Genomic DNA, 17,433 nt, shown 5'->3' with positions numbered 1-17,433 from the left:
GTTCAGTCAAGAATTCTTAAATAAAGCTACTGTCCTCATGCTTCTCCATGTTTCCTGGGCACTGTGTAGGTTTGTGACCAAGCTCCTGGAGGACTTGGTGTTTTTTGTGGTGGACATCCCGAACAGTGGGCAGGACGTTCTGGAAATTATGGTCAACAAACCGAACCGTGAACGTCAGAAGTTAATGCGGGAACAGAATATTCTCAAACAGGTAGAGGACCCTTCACACAAACTGCTTCATTTCAGGGTCTGCGTGGCTCTGACATTGGGGGACAAGAGGAGGTTGAGTGAGGGAGAGTGTAAGAAAGAAAGAGTGAGACAGTGAGGGTGAAAGTGAGAGAGGGAATGGAAGAAGGAAGGAAAGAAGTAATTTCTTCACTCATCACCTCTGTTACGAGAAATTAGTTCTCCTTGGACTTTATTTTGTCTTTAAAGCATTTCTGCAACTGCAACCATGGACTTTAATACTGAAACAGAGGAATGCCTCAACTAAGCCACCAGCCCACCACTGTAACCTACAACATTTGCACTTTCACACCCACAACCTAATCGTAGTCACACGTTTTGGCCCTGCTAATTTCTATATAATTATTGCGCCCCTAAAAATATTTCTAGCCCACTACTAGTGTTTTCTAATTTTTCTCCGCTCCCTGTCTTGCTAGATCTTCAAGCTGCTACAGGCTCCATTCACAGACAGTGGAGATGGACCCATGCTTCGATTGGAGGAGCTTGGAGACCAGAGGCACGCCCCTTTCAGGCACATCTGTCGCCTGTGTTACCGGGTCTTGCGCCACTCTCAGCAGGACTATAGGAAAAACCAGGTCAGTGTCCAGTGGAGGGCTGTGTTGAATCTTCGCGTGACACTCTGCAGTAAACGTGGAAAGTATATTAAGTAAATTAAAATATTCTCTCACTCGTGTCATTTTATAATGAAAGGCATAGCATTAAATATGACAATTGTTATTTTATTAAAAAAAAACAATAAAACCAATAAATTCTATTCACTCATGATTTTTTTTATTTGAATAAAATTTAAATGTGCATTTTGTCATTGTACAACAGACGACGATTTGTGTCTTCATCATTTAACCAATCCATGGATGTGAAAACACACACACACACACACACACACACACACACACACACACACACTGCGGTGGACTTCCATCCCCAGAACACAGGGAGCAGTAAGAGGTTAGATGCCTTGCTCAAGGGCACCTCAGTCATGGATTGTGGGAGGATAGGGCTGTTCCTTCACTCCCCTTCCCCCAGTTTTCCTTCCAGTTGTGGGAATTGAAACACCAGGCTGCTAATGTAAATAACAACTTGTTATTAATAGCCTGCCTGGTTAAATTATGAGTTAAATAAAAAACAGCAACCTTCCACTTCTAAGCCCGCTTCTCTAACAATTAGGCCACAGCTGCCCTCAGTATTTTTAATATCAACTGTTGCCATAAAATGACATACGAGTGAGAGAAGGTTTGAATTTTTATAACAATGTTACCTATCACAGATGCTTTAAAACTTCTTTAAAACTGGGTTAATAAAAATGAAACCAAAAAAATCAAATATATATTTTGCTGGCCTTTTTTTCCCGATAAACATCTGTGTATTTTTTCAGTAAATTTAATAGCAGCCAGCAGCGTTCTCACCCAACTGCCCTGCAGTGAGCTGACACAGGGGAGATATTGATCGTCTGGATACCAATCTTGGACTTTGTGGGTGATATTGAGGGTCTCATGTTTAGAATGCTGCTGCTGTGTGCCCTAATGTGGCCTCATCGGGGTTAAATCAGAGGTTTTTCTCATAAGCTGATGAGGGAGTTTGATTGGAGATTTGCATGAAAGATTTTGGTGAGATGAGAGTCAGAAAATTGAAGATATATGTGTATTTATGCTATGTGCATGTGTGCATTTGCGTGCGTGTGTGCATGCGTGTATGGGTCACGTGTTATTTCTATGTGTGGAAAGGGTTAGAGACTCGGCACCACAGATGAGATGACACTGAGATAAAGCGGTGGCAGACTATAGGACAAACAGCCAATAAAGCTTTAGCTTTTAGCAACAATGAACTGAAGCACGTCTCTGTCGAAGATGTGTGAAAGCGTGGTTTTCCACTTCCTTTTTTCCTTTATGAAGAGTAAATAAAAGACATTGCAATATGAAATGATTTAAATGGCGTATTTTCGAAGGAGGTGTTATTTTTTTTGTTTGTTCAGTTGCGGTTAACAGGCACAGCGCAGTCTAGTAAACATTTCTATGAATTCCTTATTTAATGTGATACATTTTTATTTGTAGGAATAAATAAACAAACAAAAAACAGCACTGAGTTAAATGAATACAGTTGAAACCTAAATGAAACATCTAGCAATAAACCCAGAATCAAATATATAGTAAAGCTGAGTACCAGCATTTACACTTGTTTATTTTGATTATGTTTATATATGATTTTAATTTGACACTAATTTAAAGAGTCACAGAGTGTTATGTTCTTATTTTACATATAAGTAGGTGGTTGCTTAGTTTTTTTTTTTTTTTTTTAAATACATTTTCCTCAACATGCTCATAAATACAGTCACATTGTTCAACTCTGGGTAAACCTGTGTGTAAATTAAAGATGCAAATATTAACAAACTCTTGCTATTAAGAGTCTTAAAGGCATATTTGAAAAAAAAAACATTTTTAAAAACACAAAGAATCAGGTTTGGAGGACACAGAACGTCTAGGTGGACTGAGACACTGAGTCTGATGGGTGGGCTAATGAGGGGATTTTCAGGGTTGCTTTATGAGCTTGATTCATTCATTTATGACGTGGCTGTGGTATACACCACACTGAAGGTGATTGAATTTAGCAAAGTCTTCATCCTGCTCACAGTTTTGCGATGCTATCTGCCCCTTGTGAACATGAGCATGGCTTCCTTTGACTTCATTTGGCCTTGTGTGCTGTTCTTCATCTGTAGAGCAGACTAGTCAGTCACTGGGGGTTTGATTTGGGCTTTAAGTCTTCAAGCCCTCATGTCAGCTTTTGACTCCAGTTTTATGAGGAGAGCTTAATTATGCGTATTGGTCTTATCTTTCAAGGTCAAGGTTTTTCAACCAGAGGCAATGGTCCCCTCTCAAACTGTATGCATGTGTGTGTTTGTGTGTGAGAGAAAAAGGTAATTGAATCCCAAAAGAGCTGGCTGATAAGGCAATAATATATAAGCTGTTACAGACAATGGATGAATGTGTGAAAAGTATAACAGACGTGTTTTTCAAAAATCGTTTTTCTTGGAATGTGAGATGAATCCTTTGTGTCCTCGTGCAGGAGTACATCGCCAAGCAGTTCCGCTTCATGCAGAAGCAGATAGGCTACGACGTCCTGGCTGAGGACACCATAACGGCCCTCCTCCACAACAATCGCAAACTGCTGGAAAAGCACATCACTGCGGCTGAGATTGACACGTTCGTCAGCCTGGTGAGGAAGAACCGCGAGCCCAGGTGAGAGGATGCACGCTGCAGGGACAGAGCTGGGAGAGGACCTTTTCAGAGAAAAACAATAGGCAACCACACAACCAAACCAAACAAAGACATAGTGGGGACATGGTGCTTTCAAAGAATGTATCGACAAACACAATGACTAGTACATTTTAGGTGTTTTGGCTTGAACAACAGACACTGAAGCTAGTCGTTTACTAAGGGAAGACACTTTATTAATCAATAAACTACTTGATCAAGTGGCGTATCATTTGGGCCTTGGGGTTGTGAGTTCGAGCTCCACTCCCTGTGACTGACTGTGAAGAGTTTGGTGTGTTCTCCCAGTGTCTGCGTGGGTTTCCTCCGGGTTCTCCTGTTTCCTCCCACAATCCAAAAACACACATTGGTAGGTGGATTGGCGACTCAAAATTGTCCATAGGTGTGAATGAATGTGTGAGTGAGTGTGTCACCCTGTGAAGGTCTGGTGCCCCCTACAGGATGTGGGCCTGCCTTGTGCCCAGTGATTCCTGGATATGTGGTTACCGACAGTGAATGAATGTTTGAAAACTCCTTGCAGATGCTGTTTTTTTTTAAAGTAAGCCTGTGAAAATATTTAGTTCGGTGAATGATGTCCTCCGCATTGTGTTTGTGTGTGGGTGTGTGTGTGGGTTTTTTTTTGCAGGTTTTTGGACTACCTCTCTGACCTTTGTGTGTCCATGAATAAATCCATCCCTGTGACTCAGGAACTGATCTGTAACGCAGTGCTTGACCCGAGCAATGCTGACATCCTCATAGAGACCAAGTGAGCTTTTAAACTTTCCTGTGGCCATGCAAAGTATTTTACCCCAGAATAAGACCATTTCTGTGCCCATATACAAACAAATATTTATTGTTGAAGCCACTGTGTACAAACAAGTTTAAATGTTTTTTATGTAACATATAATATTAATTAAAAATTCAAAAATTTTCCTGCTCTTTGGTCTTTATTGTCAATTGTTAATTACTTTTCAACAAGAAATAATCTAATTAAATATTAATACGCTGTTTTCATGATCGCTAACAGAGAAATCACCATCTTTAAATAGTCTAAACATTATATTGGATACAACATTATGCCCAAGAACAGAACAGAACAAATCCTTTGCATACATTTGCAGTTCTTTTTTTTCCTGATGGAGCTCATAACAAAAGCAGTGACCAGTAAATTCTTCATCCTCACATTCATTTTTAGATTAAAAAAAAAAAAAATATATATATATATATATATATATATATAATGACAATTGTTATTCTTTATACTATACCCCAGTTACCATAAAATGGCAAAAGATTGGTGAATGTTTGAATTTTGAATTACAATTATATGTTAAAAAGTCTTTAAAATGTATTTATACAACTTATAAACACATTGTCTTTGTAGAGATTGGCCGTATTATTGTTAGACGGTTAGTTCTGCTGCCAAAATTGAACAGAACCAGAAACCACAAACTTGCATTTCAAAAAAGAAGCATGTGAATATAACATCCTACTTCTGCTGTCAAACACTCTCTCTCTATAGAGAGTAGATCTAGAGTAGTGTAAGTATAGATCTGACCTTGATGATTCTCTCTCTCTCTCTCTCTCTCTCTCTCTCTCAGGCTGGTGTTATCCCGGTTTGAGATTGAGGCGGTGAATGTCGGCGAGCCTCCTGTGGAGTCTGAGGAGGATGAGGAGGAGGTGTGGTTGTTCTGGAAGGACAGTGGGAAGGAGATCCGCAGCAAGAGCGTCAGGGAACTGGCCCAGGATGCTAAAGAGGGTCAGAAGGAGGACCAGGAGGTTATCAGTTACTACAGGTAATACCTGAAAAAATAGTGGCCTTATGATTAAATAAATGTCACGCTTAGTTCAGCACAGTGGAAAATATCACTGCCCTCCAAGCAGCTAAGTAGGGTTCAAGTATCTGCTTGGGCATCCCCCAGTTAATCATTAAGCGGTTGAAATTAATGAGGAAGGGATCAGGCATGTGATGAAATTCTCTACTGCTTCCTACCAAGACATCCTAGCACCCATTAATTCTGTCCAATTCTACCATAAGTTCTTCCCTCTTTCATCAGGTACCAGCTTAATCTTTTTGCACGAATGTGCCTTGACCGACAATATCTAGCCATCAACAAAATATCTGGTCAACTGGACGTTGACTTGATCCTGCGGTGCATGTCTGACGAGGATCTTCCCTATGACCTCCGTGCTTCTTTCTGCCGTCTCATGCTACACATGCACGTGGACAGAGACCCCCAGGAACAGGTCACACCTGTCAAATACGCCCGACTGTGGTCTGAAATCCCTTCCAAGATTGCCATTGATGAGTAGGTTGAGTTCTTGAGTTTTCAAACTTTAAAGTCTCTTCCACTCAAAGCATGTAATGAACAAATGTTCCAGTATGTCTCATATATGTCTTGTGTTTTAGATTAACTTGGCCAGTAACTCACTCACTCATGTTTAGCAAACATCATACTCTCCACAAGGTGGTGCCAAAATAATGGTTTTATTGATTTGATGTTGTTGTTGTTGTTGTTGTTTTTAGCTATGATAATGACGGCACCACCAGAGATGAGATTAAGGAGCGATTTGCTCTGACCATGGACTTTGTGGAGAACTACTTGAGGGATGTGGTCTGTCAGAACATCCCCTTCTCAGACAAGGAAAAAAACAAACTCACTTTTGAGGCAAGTTTCTTATGAATGGGGTGTAGAGTAGTTGTTGTGATGACAGTTAATGAGTAAATTAAGCCATTTAGACAATAACAGCCTACATTTTTTATGGGCCATCTAACTCATGTGTACATGATTCTGTCCTCTGTGTCTCTTCAGGTAGTGAACTTGGCCCGGAACCTCATTTATTTTGGCTTCTACAGCTTCAGCGACCTGCTGAGACTGACCAAGATCCTGCTCGCTATTCTGGACTGTGTTCATGTCAGCACTATATATCCTATCAACAAAATGGAGAAAGGCGATGAGAACAAAGGTGACCTTTTTTTTTTTTGCCATCTCCAATCGGAATGCTTTGAATTCCTGATAGCTGCATGATGTCAGAAAACCAGTATGAGTGATATGTGTTGTTATTAGCAAGACCACAAGAAACCAGTATAAAATTCTTTGAGTATTTACACATAATTACATGTAGTTGACAGATGAACCTGTGATTATACCAAGTGAGGTTCCTTGAGGTTCCCTAACCACCACATTCCTCTGTCTCTTTCATCGCAGGCAGTAATGTAATGAGATCCATCCATGGTGTTGGGGAGCTGATGACCCAGGTGGTCCTGAGGGGCGGGGGTTTTCTGCCCTCCACTCCCACAGCACCACCTGATGGCGAGGTGGGAAAAACTCAGACGGAGCCAGAGAAAGAGGACATTCTGGTGATGGACACCAAGTTAAAAATCATAGAAATCCTGCAGGTAACTAGATCTATATGTCCGTGTCCTGTCACTGTCTTCTGTACCATATGATTTAAGTCTATGTGTCAAGCTCTTAGTTCTGTAAATGTCAGCTGCAAAGAGGGATTATATTTAAAGCCAAAATAAATGAAGTAATGTTCTATAATTTTTCTTTATTATTGTTATTATTTTCTGCCTCTACAGTTCATCCTGAACGTTCGACTGGACTACAGGATCTCCTGCCTGCTCTGTATCTTCAAAAGAGAGTTCGATGAAAGCAACACCCAAGCTGACAATCTACTTAATGCTACTGCTACTGCTAATGCTAATGCGACCCCAAATGCCAATGGTACAACTCCATCTACTCCTAATGGCGATGGACCTAATAACATACCTGGTGAGTGTTTTTGAACTGAGGGATTTGTTTGTTTATTTATGTTTGTGTGTGTGTTTTTTTTAAATTAGCATTGTGTTTTATTGTTTTTTTATCCTCTGTAGCACTTGATTTTGAGAGCATCGAAGAGCAGGCTGAAGGGATCTTTGGTGCAAGGTAGGAGCTCATTCACTGGAGTGAAAGAATAGCTGTTTTTTTTATACAATTACTGTTTTCAAGAGTGCACTGCTCAAATCACAAAATCTACAATGTTTATTATAGGCTACATCATCATCAGTAACACATAACTCACATACTGCCGGTGCATGATCCAGATGTGAAGTGATACAATGGCCATGTGCTGTGTGAGCACCTCCCACTCCCCAAAAATAAACTAATAATAAACTAATATTCCAAATATTAAAACTTACATTTCGTTTGCAGTATAAAAGTCATAATTATATAATTTTTCTAGATAAACCTTGCACTTCAGTTTAGTAAGTGGTTTCTGTTTTCTCAGTGAGGAGAACACAGCGCTGGATCTGGATGATCATGGCGGCAGGACATTTCTGAGAGTCCTTCTGCACCTCACCATGCACGATTACCCTCCACTGGTGTCTGGGGCTCTTCATTTGCTCTTCAGACACTTCAGCCAGAGACAAGAGGTGCTCATGGCCTTCAAGCAGGTACCCACACACACACAAACACACACTCGCTTCACCAGTATCCAGCCTTGTACGCTCTAGCTCTGAACTCAGGGAGGATGTGCACTTTTGCAGTCATTTACAAACCTTGTGTGTATGCAAGAGCTGTGGTTTAGAACAAAAGCTTGCAAGTGTAGATCTGACCTTGATGGTTTTTTCTTTCTCTCTCTCTCTCTCTCTCTCTCTCTCTCTCTAGGTCCAGCTCTTAGTGACGAGTCAGGATGTTGATAACTATAAGCAGATTAAGTCAGATCTGGACCAGTTGCGCTCTATAGTGGAGAAGTCTGAGCTGTGGGTTTATAAGCGGCAGGGGGATGATGCTCTGGACGGAGGAGATGGTGCTGCTGACACTGACCACAAAAAGAAGGTTCATGACATTTCACTCTCTCAGTTGTTCACTAAATAGTGTCTTCTCTGGCTTTGTACTCATTGAAACCTCAGCCTCGATTTTTTGTTGCATTAAAATTTTGCATTAAAACAGCTACATTTTTTGGGGAACTTTTTTTTTTTTTTTCCGCTGATGCTTTAAAGAAGCACAACATAATTTTTACCAGCGAAAAGGTGTAGCAAACAGTTGTTCTGAAACTAAATGAAAGCAATATTTTCCCCATACAAATACAGCTTCAAAGTCATTGTGATGCTCCACTGAGCTGTAATAAGGAGAATGGAGACAATGTCATGGCTACTCTGGGATCAGCACTGCAGAAACTGCACTATGTAACTTTTAGAGGAGGGTAGGAAACCATAACCCCTCTCATTCCCCCTCAGCTGTAGTGGGAACCCAGCAGCAAAAATACCAAATCCTATCTATTGCTTTTTTGTGTTTTTATTTTTAACATTTTTGCCTATAAAGTACAACTCAAATGAAATAGACTTGTTTTCTTAGGAGTGTTTGAACATGTGAGCTCCGTGGAGTGGGTTCCCGTATGGGAGTGCCAGTGTAGATAGATTAGAACAAGTTTAGGACAGAATTTCTGTTACATCCAGGCCGGTAGGTGTCAGAGTGTGTGTATAAAATCCATTCATACTTTAAGTTCAGGATGTGTTTTAGAGCTTGCTATCACTTTCCCTCAGTCTGATCCTACATCAGCACCCTGTAATGGAAAAATGTGGATTCAAGTGTCTCGCCAAGTGGTTTGGCCTCTATTTGAAAGACATTTTTAAGCCCAGTACAACAGTTTTCACTGTAACATCTGTTTTAGTAGCTGTTCATTAATTAATTGTATTTGAAGGTGAAGTGTTTTGTGTTTCACTCCTTACACAGGGTGATGCCAATGGCACGGACAAGAAGAAACCGGAGAGCACCAGCAGCTATAATTACAGGGTTGTCAAGGAGGTGAAGCGTGCCTCATTTCCATAGTCACACACACACACACACAAACACACACAAACACAAATCCACAGGCACACACACATTACTGCGTGTGCATCCAAGACTAGGCTATTAAGCAGTTATTACTATTCAAGCCTTACAAACACCAATTAAAGAGAAAACCTGGCCTCAGTGATTCAAAACAGGAGCTAATGAGATGGCCTTGAAGCACATGGTTAGGACAAACAAATAAGTCCAGTATGCTTTTGTAATACTAGTGCCTTATTATTTACCCATTAGCCTGATTAGACGCCACTCATACTTAATGTTAATGTTGACCTGATTTGACTCTTTGAAATTTCTGTAGTTCCAGCCTACACATTTGTTATGACTCTGCAAATGTAGCCTTCTCATTCATACACAACTTTCAGCAGCGAGATTTGAGCAAGAATTGGAACAAATGACATTTCTTAACAACACAAAATAATATAATTAATTATAATTTCTTTGTTATTTAAGCACTTGACATACACTGATGGCTGTCATTATTTTCTACTATATTTAAGCTCTTTTTTTTCCTCCTTCACTCCCTCTCATTCTCCTTTAGCTAGTATGTTGTTTCAGTGCAAGTAAGACGAGTAGTTTTAAATCTCTCTCGCTGCCTCATTATCTGTCTCACTATATGCAGATCCTGTTGAGGCTCAGTAAGCTGTGTGTGCAGGAGGCAGCATCAGGAAAGAAAAGTAAAAAGCAGCAGCAGAGGTTGCTGAGGAACATGGGAGCTCACTCTGTGGTGCTGGAGCTGCTGCAGATCCCTTATGAGAAGGTACCAACTCAGTGAGGAAGATCTCTCCCCTACAATCTGTAGGATCCTATAAACTGGTTTATTTGATAGAAACTCGCCCTTATTAGACAATGTGAAGTCTTGGAACAAAACAAAACAGTGTTCTCTGATATTAACGGTTGTGATATCTTTGTATGGACAGGGCGAGGACATTCGAATGCAGGAGATCATGAAACTGGCCCATGAGTTTCTCCAGAACTTCTGCGCTGGGAACCAGCAGAACCAGGCTCTTCTTCACAAGCACATTAATCTCTTCCTCAATCCAGGGGTGAGTACATGTCACAGCAGATACAGGACATCAGGAGTGGAAGAATAGATGTGGTTCATGGAGAATTCCTACACATCTACAAGGTCCAGAATATGGGGTCACAAACAATATGCCCTAGATTTTATTTTTCTTTATCTGACAATGTTCTGGAATCGATCTAGAAAGATCTAAATGATGAACATGAGGTGTTTCATGCCCCTTGTAAATATTGGGAAGCACTTCTATGTCTTTGTGGAAATGCAGCCTTTGACGGAACTAATTTTACACTCACACTCATCCTTTGTTGAAGTCCTGTCTCTTTCTTTGTTGTATTATGGTGTTTCAACATTTTACTGTTAAGTTCTTCTTCCCCTATCCTCATTCTGAAGATCCTGGAAGCCATCACCATGCAGCACATCTTCATGAATAACTTCCAGCTGTGCAGTGAGATAAACGAGCGGGTGGTGCAACATTTCGTTCACTGCATCGAGACCCATGGACGCCATGTGCAGTACCTGAAGTTCCTACAGACCATCGTAAAAGCAGAGAACAAGTTCATCAAGAAGTGCCAAGACATCGTGATGGCTGAGGTGGGTCATGAAATGTCATGTAATGTTTTATTTGGGAATGCACCGATATGACCATGCGATATTATATCTTTATATTGTACATTACACCTTTATAAAATACAGAAAGTTTAGATTATCTGGATTAACATTATAGACAAATGTAACAATTATTTGCGTCACATTTTAGCTTTCAACTGAATGCAAACAATAAAATGAAAGGTGTCTCCTGAGATTTAGTTAGCCAACTAGTCCTTATAGGGACTGGTCACGGATTAACAACTGAAATACATCTACTCAAACTAATACAAATAATAATAATAAATAAATTAATAAATTAACTCAAGCAAATAATTAAACACAAATAAATCCCAGTGTGGACCTTTAGCAGGGTAACAGTTCAACAGTACGGTAATAAAGAAATAAGAGGTTTAGCACTGTTTCTTCACACTGTCAGAGGGGGAAGAACTTAATTTTTTTGCATGTTCATCAGTCTATTTTTTTAGAACAAGGTCATCGCCCAGTCTTTTTCCAGTAGTTTTAAGTATCAGCTAAATCAATAGACAAAAAATGCCCATTTAAAAATAAAACCCCAAAAAAACCAGTTGTCTACACATACAGATGTACTTCTGATATAATTGTGCTTGAATAGGTTATTATTTATTTATTTATTTATTCATTCATTCATTCATTATCTGTAACCGCTTATCCAATTCAGGGTCGCGGTGGGTCTAGAGCCTACCTGGAATCATTGGGCGCAAGGCTGGAATACACCCTGGAGGGGGCGCCAGTCCTTCACAGGGCAACACACACAGTCACACATTCACTCACACACTCACACTTACGGACACTTTGGAGTCGCCAATCCATCTACCAACGTGTGTTTTTGGACTGTGGGAGGAAACCGGAGCACCCGGAGGACACCCACGCTGACACAGGGAGAACACACCAACTCCTCACAGACAGTCACCTGGACCAGGAATCGAACCCACAACCTCCAGGTCCCTGGAGCTGTGTGACTGCGACACTACCTGCTGCTCCACACTTTATTTATTTATTTATTTATTATTAATATTTATGTATTTGTTTGTTTAGATTTTTACTATATATTTATTCTTTGTGGGCGGGTAGTGTTGCAATCACACAGCTCCAGGTGCCTGGAGGTTGTGGGTTCGAGTCCCGCTCTGGGTGACTGTCTGTGAGAAGTGTGGTGTGTTCTCTCTGTGTCTGCGTGGGTTTCCTCCGGGTGACTGTCTGTGAGAAGTGTGGTGTGTTCTCTCTGTGTCTGCGTGGGTTTCCTCCGGGTGACTGTCTGTGAGGAGTTTGGTGTGTTCTCCCTGTGTCTGCGTGGGTTTTCTCTGGGTGACTGTCTGTGAGGAGTGTGATGTGTTCTCCCTGTGTCTGCGTGGGTTTCCTCCGGCTGCTCCGGTTTCCTCCCACAGTCCAAAAACACACGTTGGTAGGTGGATTGGTGACTCAAAAGTGTCCGTAGATGTGAGTGTGTGAGTGAATGTGTGTGTGTGTGTTGCCCTGTGAAGGACTAGCACCCCCTCCAGGGTGTATTCCCACCTTGTGCCCAATGATTCCAGGTAGGCTCTGAACCCACCGCGACCCTGAACTAAGTGGTTACAGATGAATGCATGAATGAATGAATGAATGAATGAATTTGTTCTTTGTATTTCTCAGTATTTTTTCTCTCTCTCTTTCTCTCTCTCTCTCTCTCTCTCTCTCTCTCTCTCTCTTTCTCTCTCTCTCTCTCTCTCTCTCTCTCTCTCTCTCTCTCTCTCTCTCTCTGTAGCTGGTGAATGCCGGTGAGGATGTGCTGGTCTTCTATAATGACCGAGCCTCGTTCCAGACCCTGGTCCAGATGATGCGTTCTGAGAGGGACCGAATGGACGAGAACAGCCCCCTGATGTACCACATTCACCTGGTGGAGCTGCTGGCTGTCTGCACTGAGGGCAAGAATGTCTACACCGAGATCAAGTGCAACTCCCTGCTGCCCCTAGATGACATTGTCCGCGTGGTCACCCATGAGGACTGCATCCCTGAGGTCAGCGAGTGGGAGTCGTGTTTTCATTGTCAAGTCATGGACCTGACAGCTTGTTTCACACATGATATGCTTTGTATCTGTTAAACGACGCAACACACATGCTAACAAGGTTAAATACTTGATGGGTATGTTTATAGCTGGGTATGTTTATAAAGCTAAAATACCTATCTAAAATACCTATCATGACTTAATCAGTGCCACTTAAACTATTGAATAAATCATTTAACAGTGACTAAAGTGCGTTTGATATTTAACAATCAAAGTCTTGTGTTTCCATAGGTCAAGATTGCCTACATCGACTTTCTGAACCACTGCTATGTGGACACGGAGGTGGAGATGAAAGAGATCTACACCAGCAATCACATGTGGAAACTCTTTGAGAACTTCCTGGTGGATATATGCAGGGTAAACCCATCCAAAATTGAGATTTTAATATTTATCTCATAAGATTTGGTCATATTAGAGGACCATAACAAAAATAAATCCTGAATTTGGTATAGAAAGTGTTACAACCCCAACAATTCTTGACTGTTCTGTCATGAACATCCATCTGCTTAAAATAATAATGAATCATAGCACGTTCAGTAATCGTCCCGTGGCCAGTAGACTCTGAATTAGACATGCACCTTGTTTGTGCGATATGTTTGACATGCACACACACACACACACATTGAATACAAATGAAGCATATCTCCTCCAAAGTAAAGCATGCGATGATAAGAAAGTTTCATTATCTTTCATCAATCAGAAGTGTTTTGGAGGGTTTAGTCAAAGTTCAAGAGACCAATCTGAAAACAGGAAGGGTGGCTGATGTAATACATGTTGTTGTTAAGGTTGTGTAGTCATGAGATTGTCTCGCTGTCATTATATTTAACCTCCAGCTGAAGTTGGAGAAATTTAGTGTGTCCAGGTTCATTCGTTACCCCAATAAAACCAGCAAACCAAACAAATCTGCAGCACTACATTTACATTTTATCTTATCCACTTTAAGTTATTAGAATCTGTCAGAGAACATTAACAGGTAGAAATGGCTGCTTTTTTTTAATTGGTCACACACACCACTGTTCTGACGGTACCACTGTCAGGAATTAATGTGATGCTATAATATCTCTTGGTCACTATAGGATTGAAGACGTTGTTATTGATGTTCTAGATAATTTGATCCATGTGGGACTGATTGATTGGACTCATCTTAGTGACTTTGACTTCAAGTCAAAGGGACATGCCTTGGAGGAGAAGTTTGCATTGTGCAGGTTTCGTTTGTGTCATCTTCGGTAGCAAAATAATTTTAGTTACCATCATCTTTTGGTGGTAAAACCGCAACAAGCCCCCGCTTTGCACTGTATCGTGTTTTTTTTTGTGTTTTGGGGCTTTGCTTTCGCCTCTGTCACAGGAAGAGTGAATCAGAAGTGTGTTAAGATTTTACTCAGCAGGCGGTCTGACTGAAGGCCGCGTCGATTCCTGTGCCTCGCTATGTTTCTCTGTTTCTGTTTACAGCTTTTATGTTATTGTTTACTGCTCGCAGGTCTGCAACAACACGAGCGACCGCAAGCATGCCGACTCCACGCTGGAGCGATACGTCACCGACACCGTAATGAGCATTGTCACCACCTTTTTCAGCTCCCCCTTTTCCGATCAGAGCACCAGTTTACAGGTAACGGGGGGGGGGGGGGGGGGGGGGGGGGTTGGGGGATGGGGCTTTGTCTTTCAAGTTTTTCTTCTAACTCAGAAGCACCAAAACGCACAAATAACTTGTAAACTGTAAAAATACAGGACCTGACACTCATTTGTGGTGCACGTTACAGTATGACGCCTTTGAAAGTATTATGAATGGTATAAAACCATGTATGGTTATTAATTAGGTCATAAATCATTGGTAAAGCAGTTATAACACAGAAATAAATGACAACACAAAACCTTTGACCTCCCTCAAATATTTATATTAATCACATACAAACCAATCCTAAAGGTTAGGATAGCATGGCTGTGTTCACATTGTCTGTCTGAAGTGGCACACATATATTACAGTCCTCTATCCAAATACAAGCACTGTTTTACTGAAACGTCTGGGACCTGCTGTGGTCAAAGTATGAAAGTTTCAATCCCCACAGCAGTGTTCTCCCCATGTCTAAACAGCTCTGTTCAGACTGGCTGCTTTCAGCACCTGTTACTTTTAATGATAATGAGCTGCTAGCTGTTCACCCCGACCCCGAGCGCACAGCAGTGAGGAGCGAGGTGCAGAAGCTCTGGTTCTCCGTTCTCATATTCTCTGTTGTTACTCAGTGCTCTTATTTCTCTGCGCTTGTATCTGTTTTGCTGCTTTGTGCTCTGACGCAAAGGCAATGCGATTGGACAGACTCAGATGAAGGGGTGGGGCAATTCTAAAGCCTCTGCACTTGATGTCAGAATGAAAACAGACTGGGTGGTCTTGTTTTGACAGTGTGTGGGTTGGAGGGCTCCAAATCCCCACGTTAATGTGTGCCTGCTGTGAATTTATTTATTTATTTATTTATTAATTAATTCATTCATTCATTCATTCATTCATTCATATTTTTTAAACAATAAATCCACTTTAATGTGGCACGGTTCTGATATTTTCAGAGCCAGTGACACAGCTCCAGGGACCTGGGGTTTGTGGGTTCTAGTCCCACTCCGGGAGACTGTCTGTGAGGAGTTTGGTGTGTTTTCCCAGTGTCTGCATGGGTTTCCTCGGGGTGCTCTGGTTTTCTCCCACAGTCCAAAAACACACGTTGGTAGGTGGACTGGTGACTCACAATTGTCCACAGGTGTGAGTGTGTGTTTCCCTGTGAAGGACTGGCATCCCCTCCAGGGTGTGTTCCTGCCTTGTGCCCAGTGATTCTGGGCAGGCTCTGGACCCACCGCGACCCTGAACTGGATAAGCGCTTACAGACAATGAATGAATGTTTCACAGCTTCCCTTAAATCTTAAATGTTCCTGGTCCCTGGAAGGTGTTACAGCCACTTTATCTAAAATGAGTGACTATTTACAAGTAAAATCAATGAAGCTGATAAGAAAAACATTAAAGATCTTGTTTGTGCTGCTGTTGTTTAAGTACAATTCAAAGTGCACTAGCAAGCTTTCTGCTTCTCACTCTAACTTGCTGGAATCATTTTTTTTTTTGTTTAAGATCAGAACAGGTTACCTCTGGATTTATGTGTTGTAACTGCTTATTTATGATTACAACTTAATTAATAACCTACTATTAAACTAATGAAATTAATACTAATATTGAAATGTAGGTAAAGGTAGTCTTACCGCACAACTTTGGTTTCATATATATATATATATATATATATATATATATATATACATATAAGCTTGTAGCTATGAACATTCACAAATCTCTGTTTTGTTGGTCATTCTTAGTTACATTCAAATATTTTTTTTAATTTTGTCAATAATTAACACAATTATTTTTCCCTGATGTGTTACTGTTTGTTATTGATTACACATTTCCACCTTTCATTTATTAATTTCCTGACTTTCTTATTTACTTGTGTATTTATTGATATATTTGTGAATATTGGTTTGATGAAGAAGCTGGCACATTGTTCACAGTTTTGATCCCTCCCCTCACATAGGTGGCACGTCATATGTATGTAAGTACCAGTAATTCACTCCCTCCCCCCTCACCCTTTGGTGCCCCCTTAACCTCTGAGATTTCATTTGGACGCAAGCGTGCACACACACACACACACACGCACGCACGCAGACAAATTTCTTTAGAAAAAGCTGACTACTTGGATTGAGTCAGAGCTTTCCAAGAACTCAGACCATGTATATGACAACGCAAACACACACACACACACACACACATTGGGCTTTAGTCTGAGCTGATCTGCAAATCCGAACTTCCCACATCTCACTTTTTCAATATCACTTGTGCGGTTAGACCTCTCCTGGCTGCCAGATGGTTTCAGGTTCCTTAAGTTTTGTGTGTGTGTGTGTGTGTGTGTGTGTGTGTGTGTGTGTGTTTGCACATCCTTTTATACTCTACTATGCTACTATGCTCCTTCTTTGATATGGTTGTCAGTTAAAATGTCATTAACTACTAAATATTAATTTGTCACTGTCAGGAAACAAACAGAAACCCACACATTTAACACACTCAAATGTCAAGAATTAAATATAATCCATTGTGAGTTTTGCTTCAGAAAGCCTTCATAGTGTAATCCACTTTCATGTATTTCATGTATCTCTTTTTAATTGTTATTTTCTGTTGGGAATGAATGGGCATTTTTTGGACATATAATTCTAGCTTAGGAAAAATAACACAAGTTATCTATTAAAGAAATTGTGTGTGTGTGTGTGTGTGTGTGTGTGTGTGTGTGTGTGTGTGTGTTTTTAAATGACTCTTCTTGTTCTTGGAAAACTTTGCCTCTTTCTTTTGGAATAGGCTGTAGTCCCCTGACTCTCTCAGCCCCCCACCTCCCCATCGTATGGTTT

At 40.8% G+C, this 17,433-nt stretch overlaps 1 protein-coding gene across 3 annotated transcripts in view; it reads left to right on the top strand.

Moving 5' to 3' along the window:
- The window catches only part of itpr1b (inositol 1,4,5-trisphosphate receptor, type 1b), a 147,006-nt gene that overhangs the window by 39,887 nt on the left and 89,686 nt on the right, over positions 1-17,433 (top strand). For 2 of the 3 annotated variants that reach the window (XM_066673049.1, XM_066673048.1), the window contains exons 15-34: positions 70-211; positions 663-821; positions 3,307-3,479; positions 4,138-4,257; positions 5,093-5,287; positions 5,549-5,800; positions 6,019-6,160; positions 6,305-6,458; positions 6,701-6,891; positions 7,075-7,267; positions 7,369-7,420; positions 7,764-7,929; positions 8,144-8,314; positions 9,212-9,283; positions 9,948-10,085; positions 10,246-10,371; positions 10,740-10,940; positions 12,715-12,966; positions 13,246-13,371; positions 14,492-14,620. In XM_066673049.1, the coding sequence (XP_066529146.1) occupies positions 70-211; positions 663-821; positions 3,307-3,479; positions 4,138-4,257; positions 5,093-5,287; positions 5,549-5,800; positions 6,019-6,160; positions 6,305-6,458; positions 6,701-6,891; positions 7,075-7,267; positions 7,369-7,420; positions 7,764-7,929; positions 8,144-8,314; positions 9,212-9,283; positions 9,948-10,085; positions 10,246-10,371; positions 10,740-10,940; positions 12,715-12,966; positions 13,246-13,371; positions 14,492-14,620 (3,154 nt within the window). Of the gene's footprint in view, positions 1-69; positions 212-662; positions 822-3,306; positions 3,480-4,137; positions 4,258-5,092; positions 5,288-5,548; positions 5,801-6,018; positions 6,161-6,304; positions 6,459-6,700; positions 6,892-7,074; positions 7,268-7,368; positions 7,421-7,763; positions 7,930-8,143; positions 8,315-9,211; positions 9,284-9,947; positions 10,086-10,245; positions 10,372-10,739; positions 10,941-12,714; positions 12,967-13,245; positions 13,372-14,491; positions 14,621-16,568; positions 16,587-17,433 lie in introns of all 3 variants that reach the window. The other variant, XM_066673047.1, reaches the window with a different exon arrangement.

Source organism: Hoplias malabaricus, chromosome 5 (assembly GCF_029633855.1).
Source record: "Hoplias malabaricus isolate fHopMal1 chromosome 5, fHopMal1.hap1, whole genome shotgun sequence".
NCBI lineage: Eukaryota > Metazoa > Chordata > Actinopteri > Characiformes > Erythrinidae > Hoplias > Hoplias malabaricus.
This window is presented reverse-complemented; position numbering and strand designations above follow the sequence as displayed.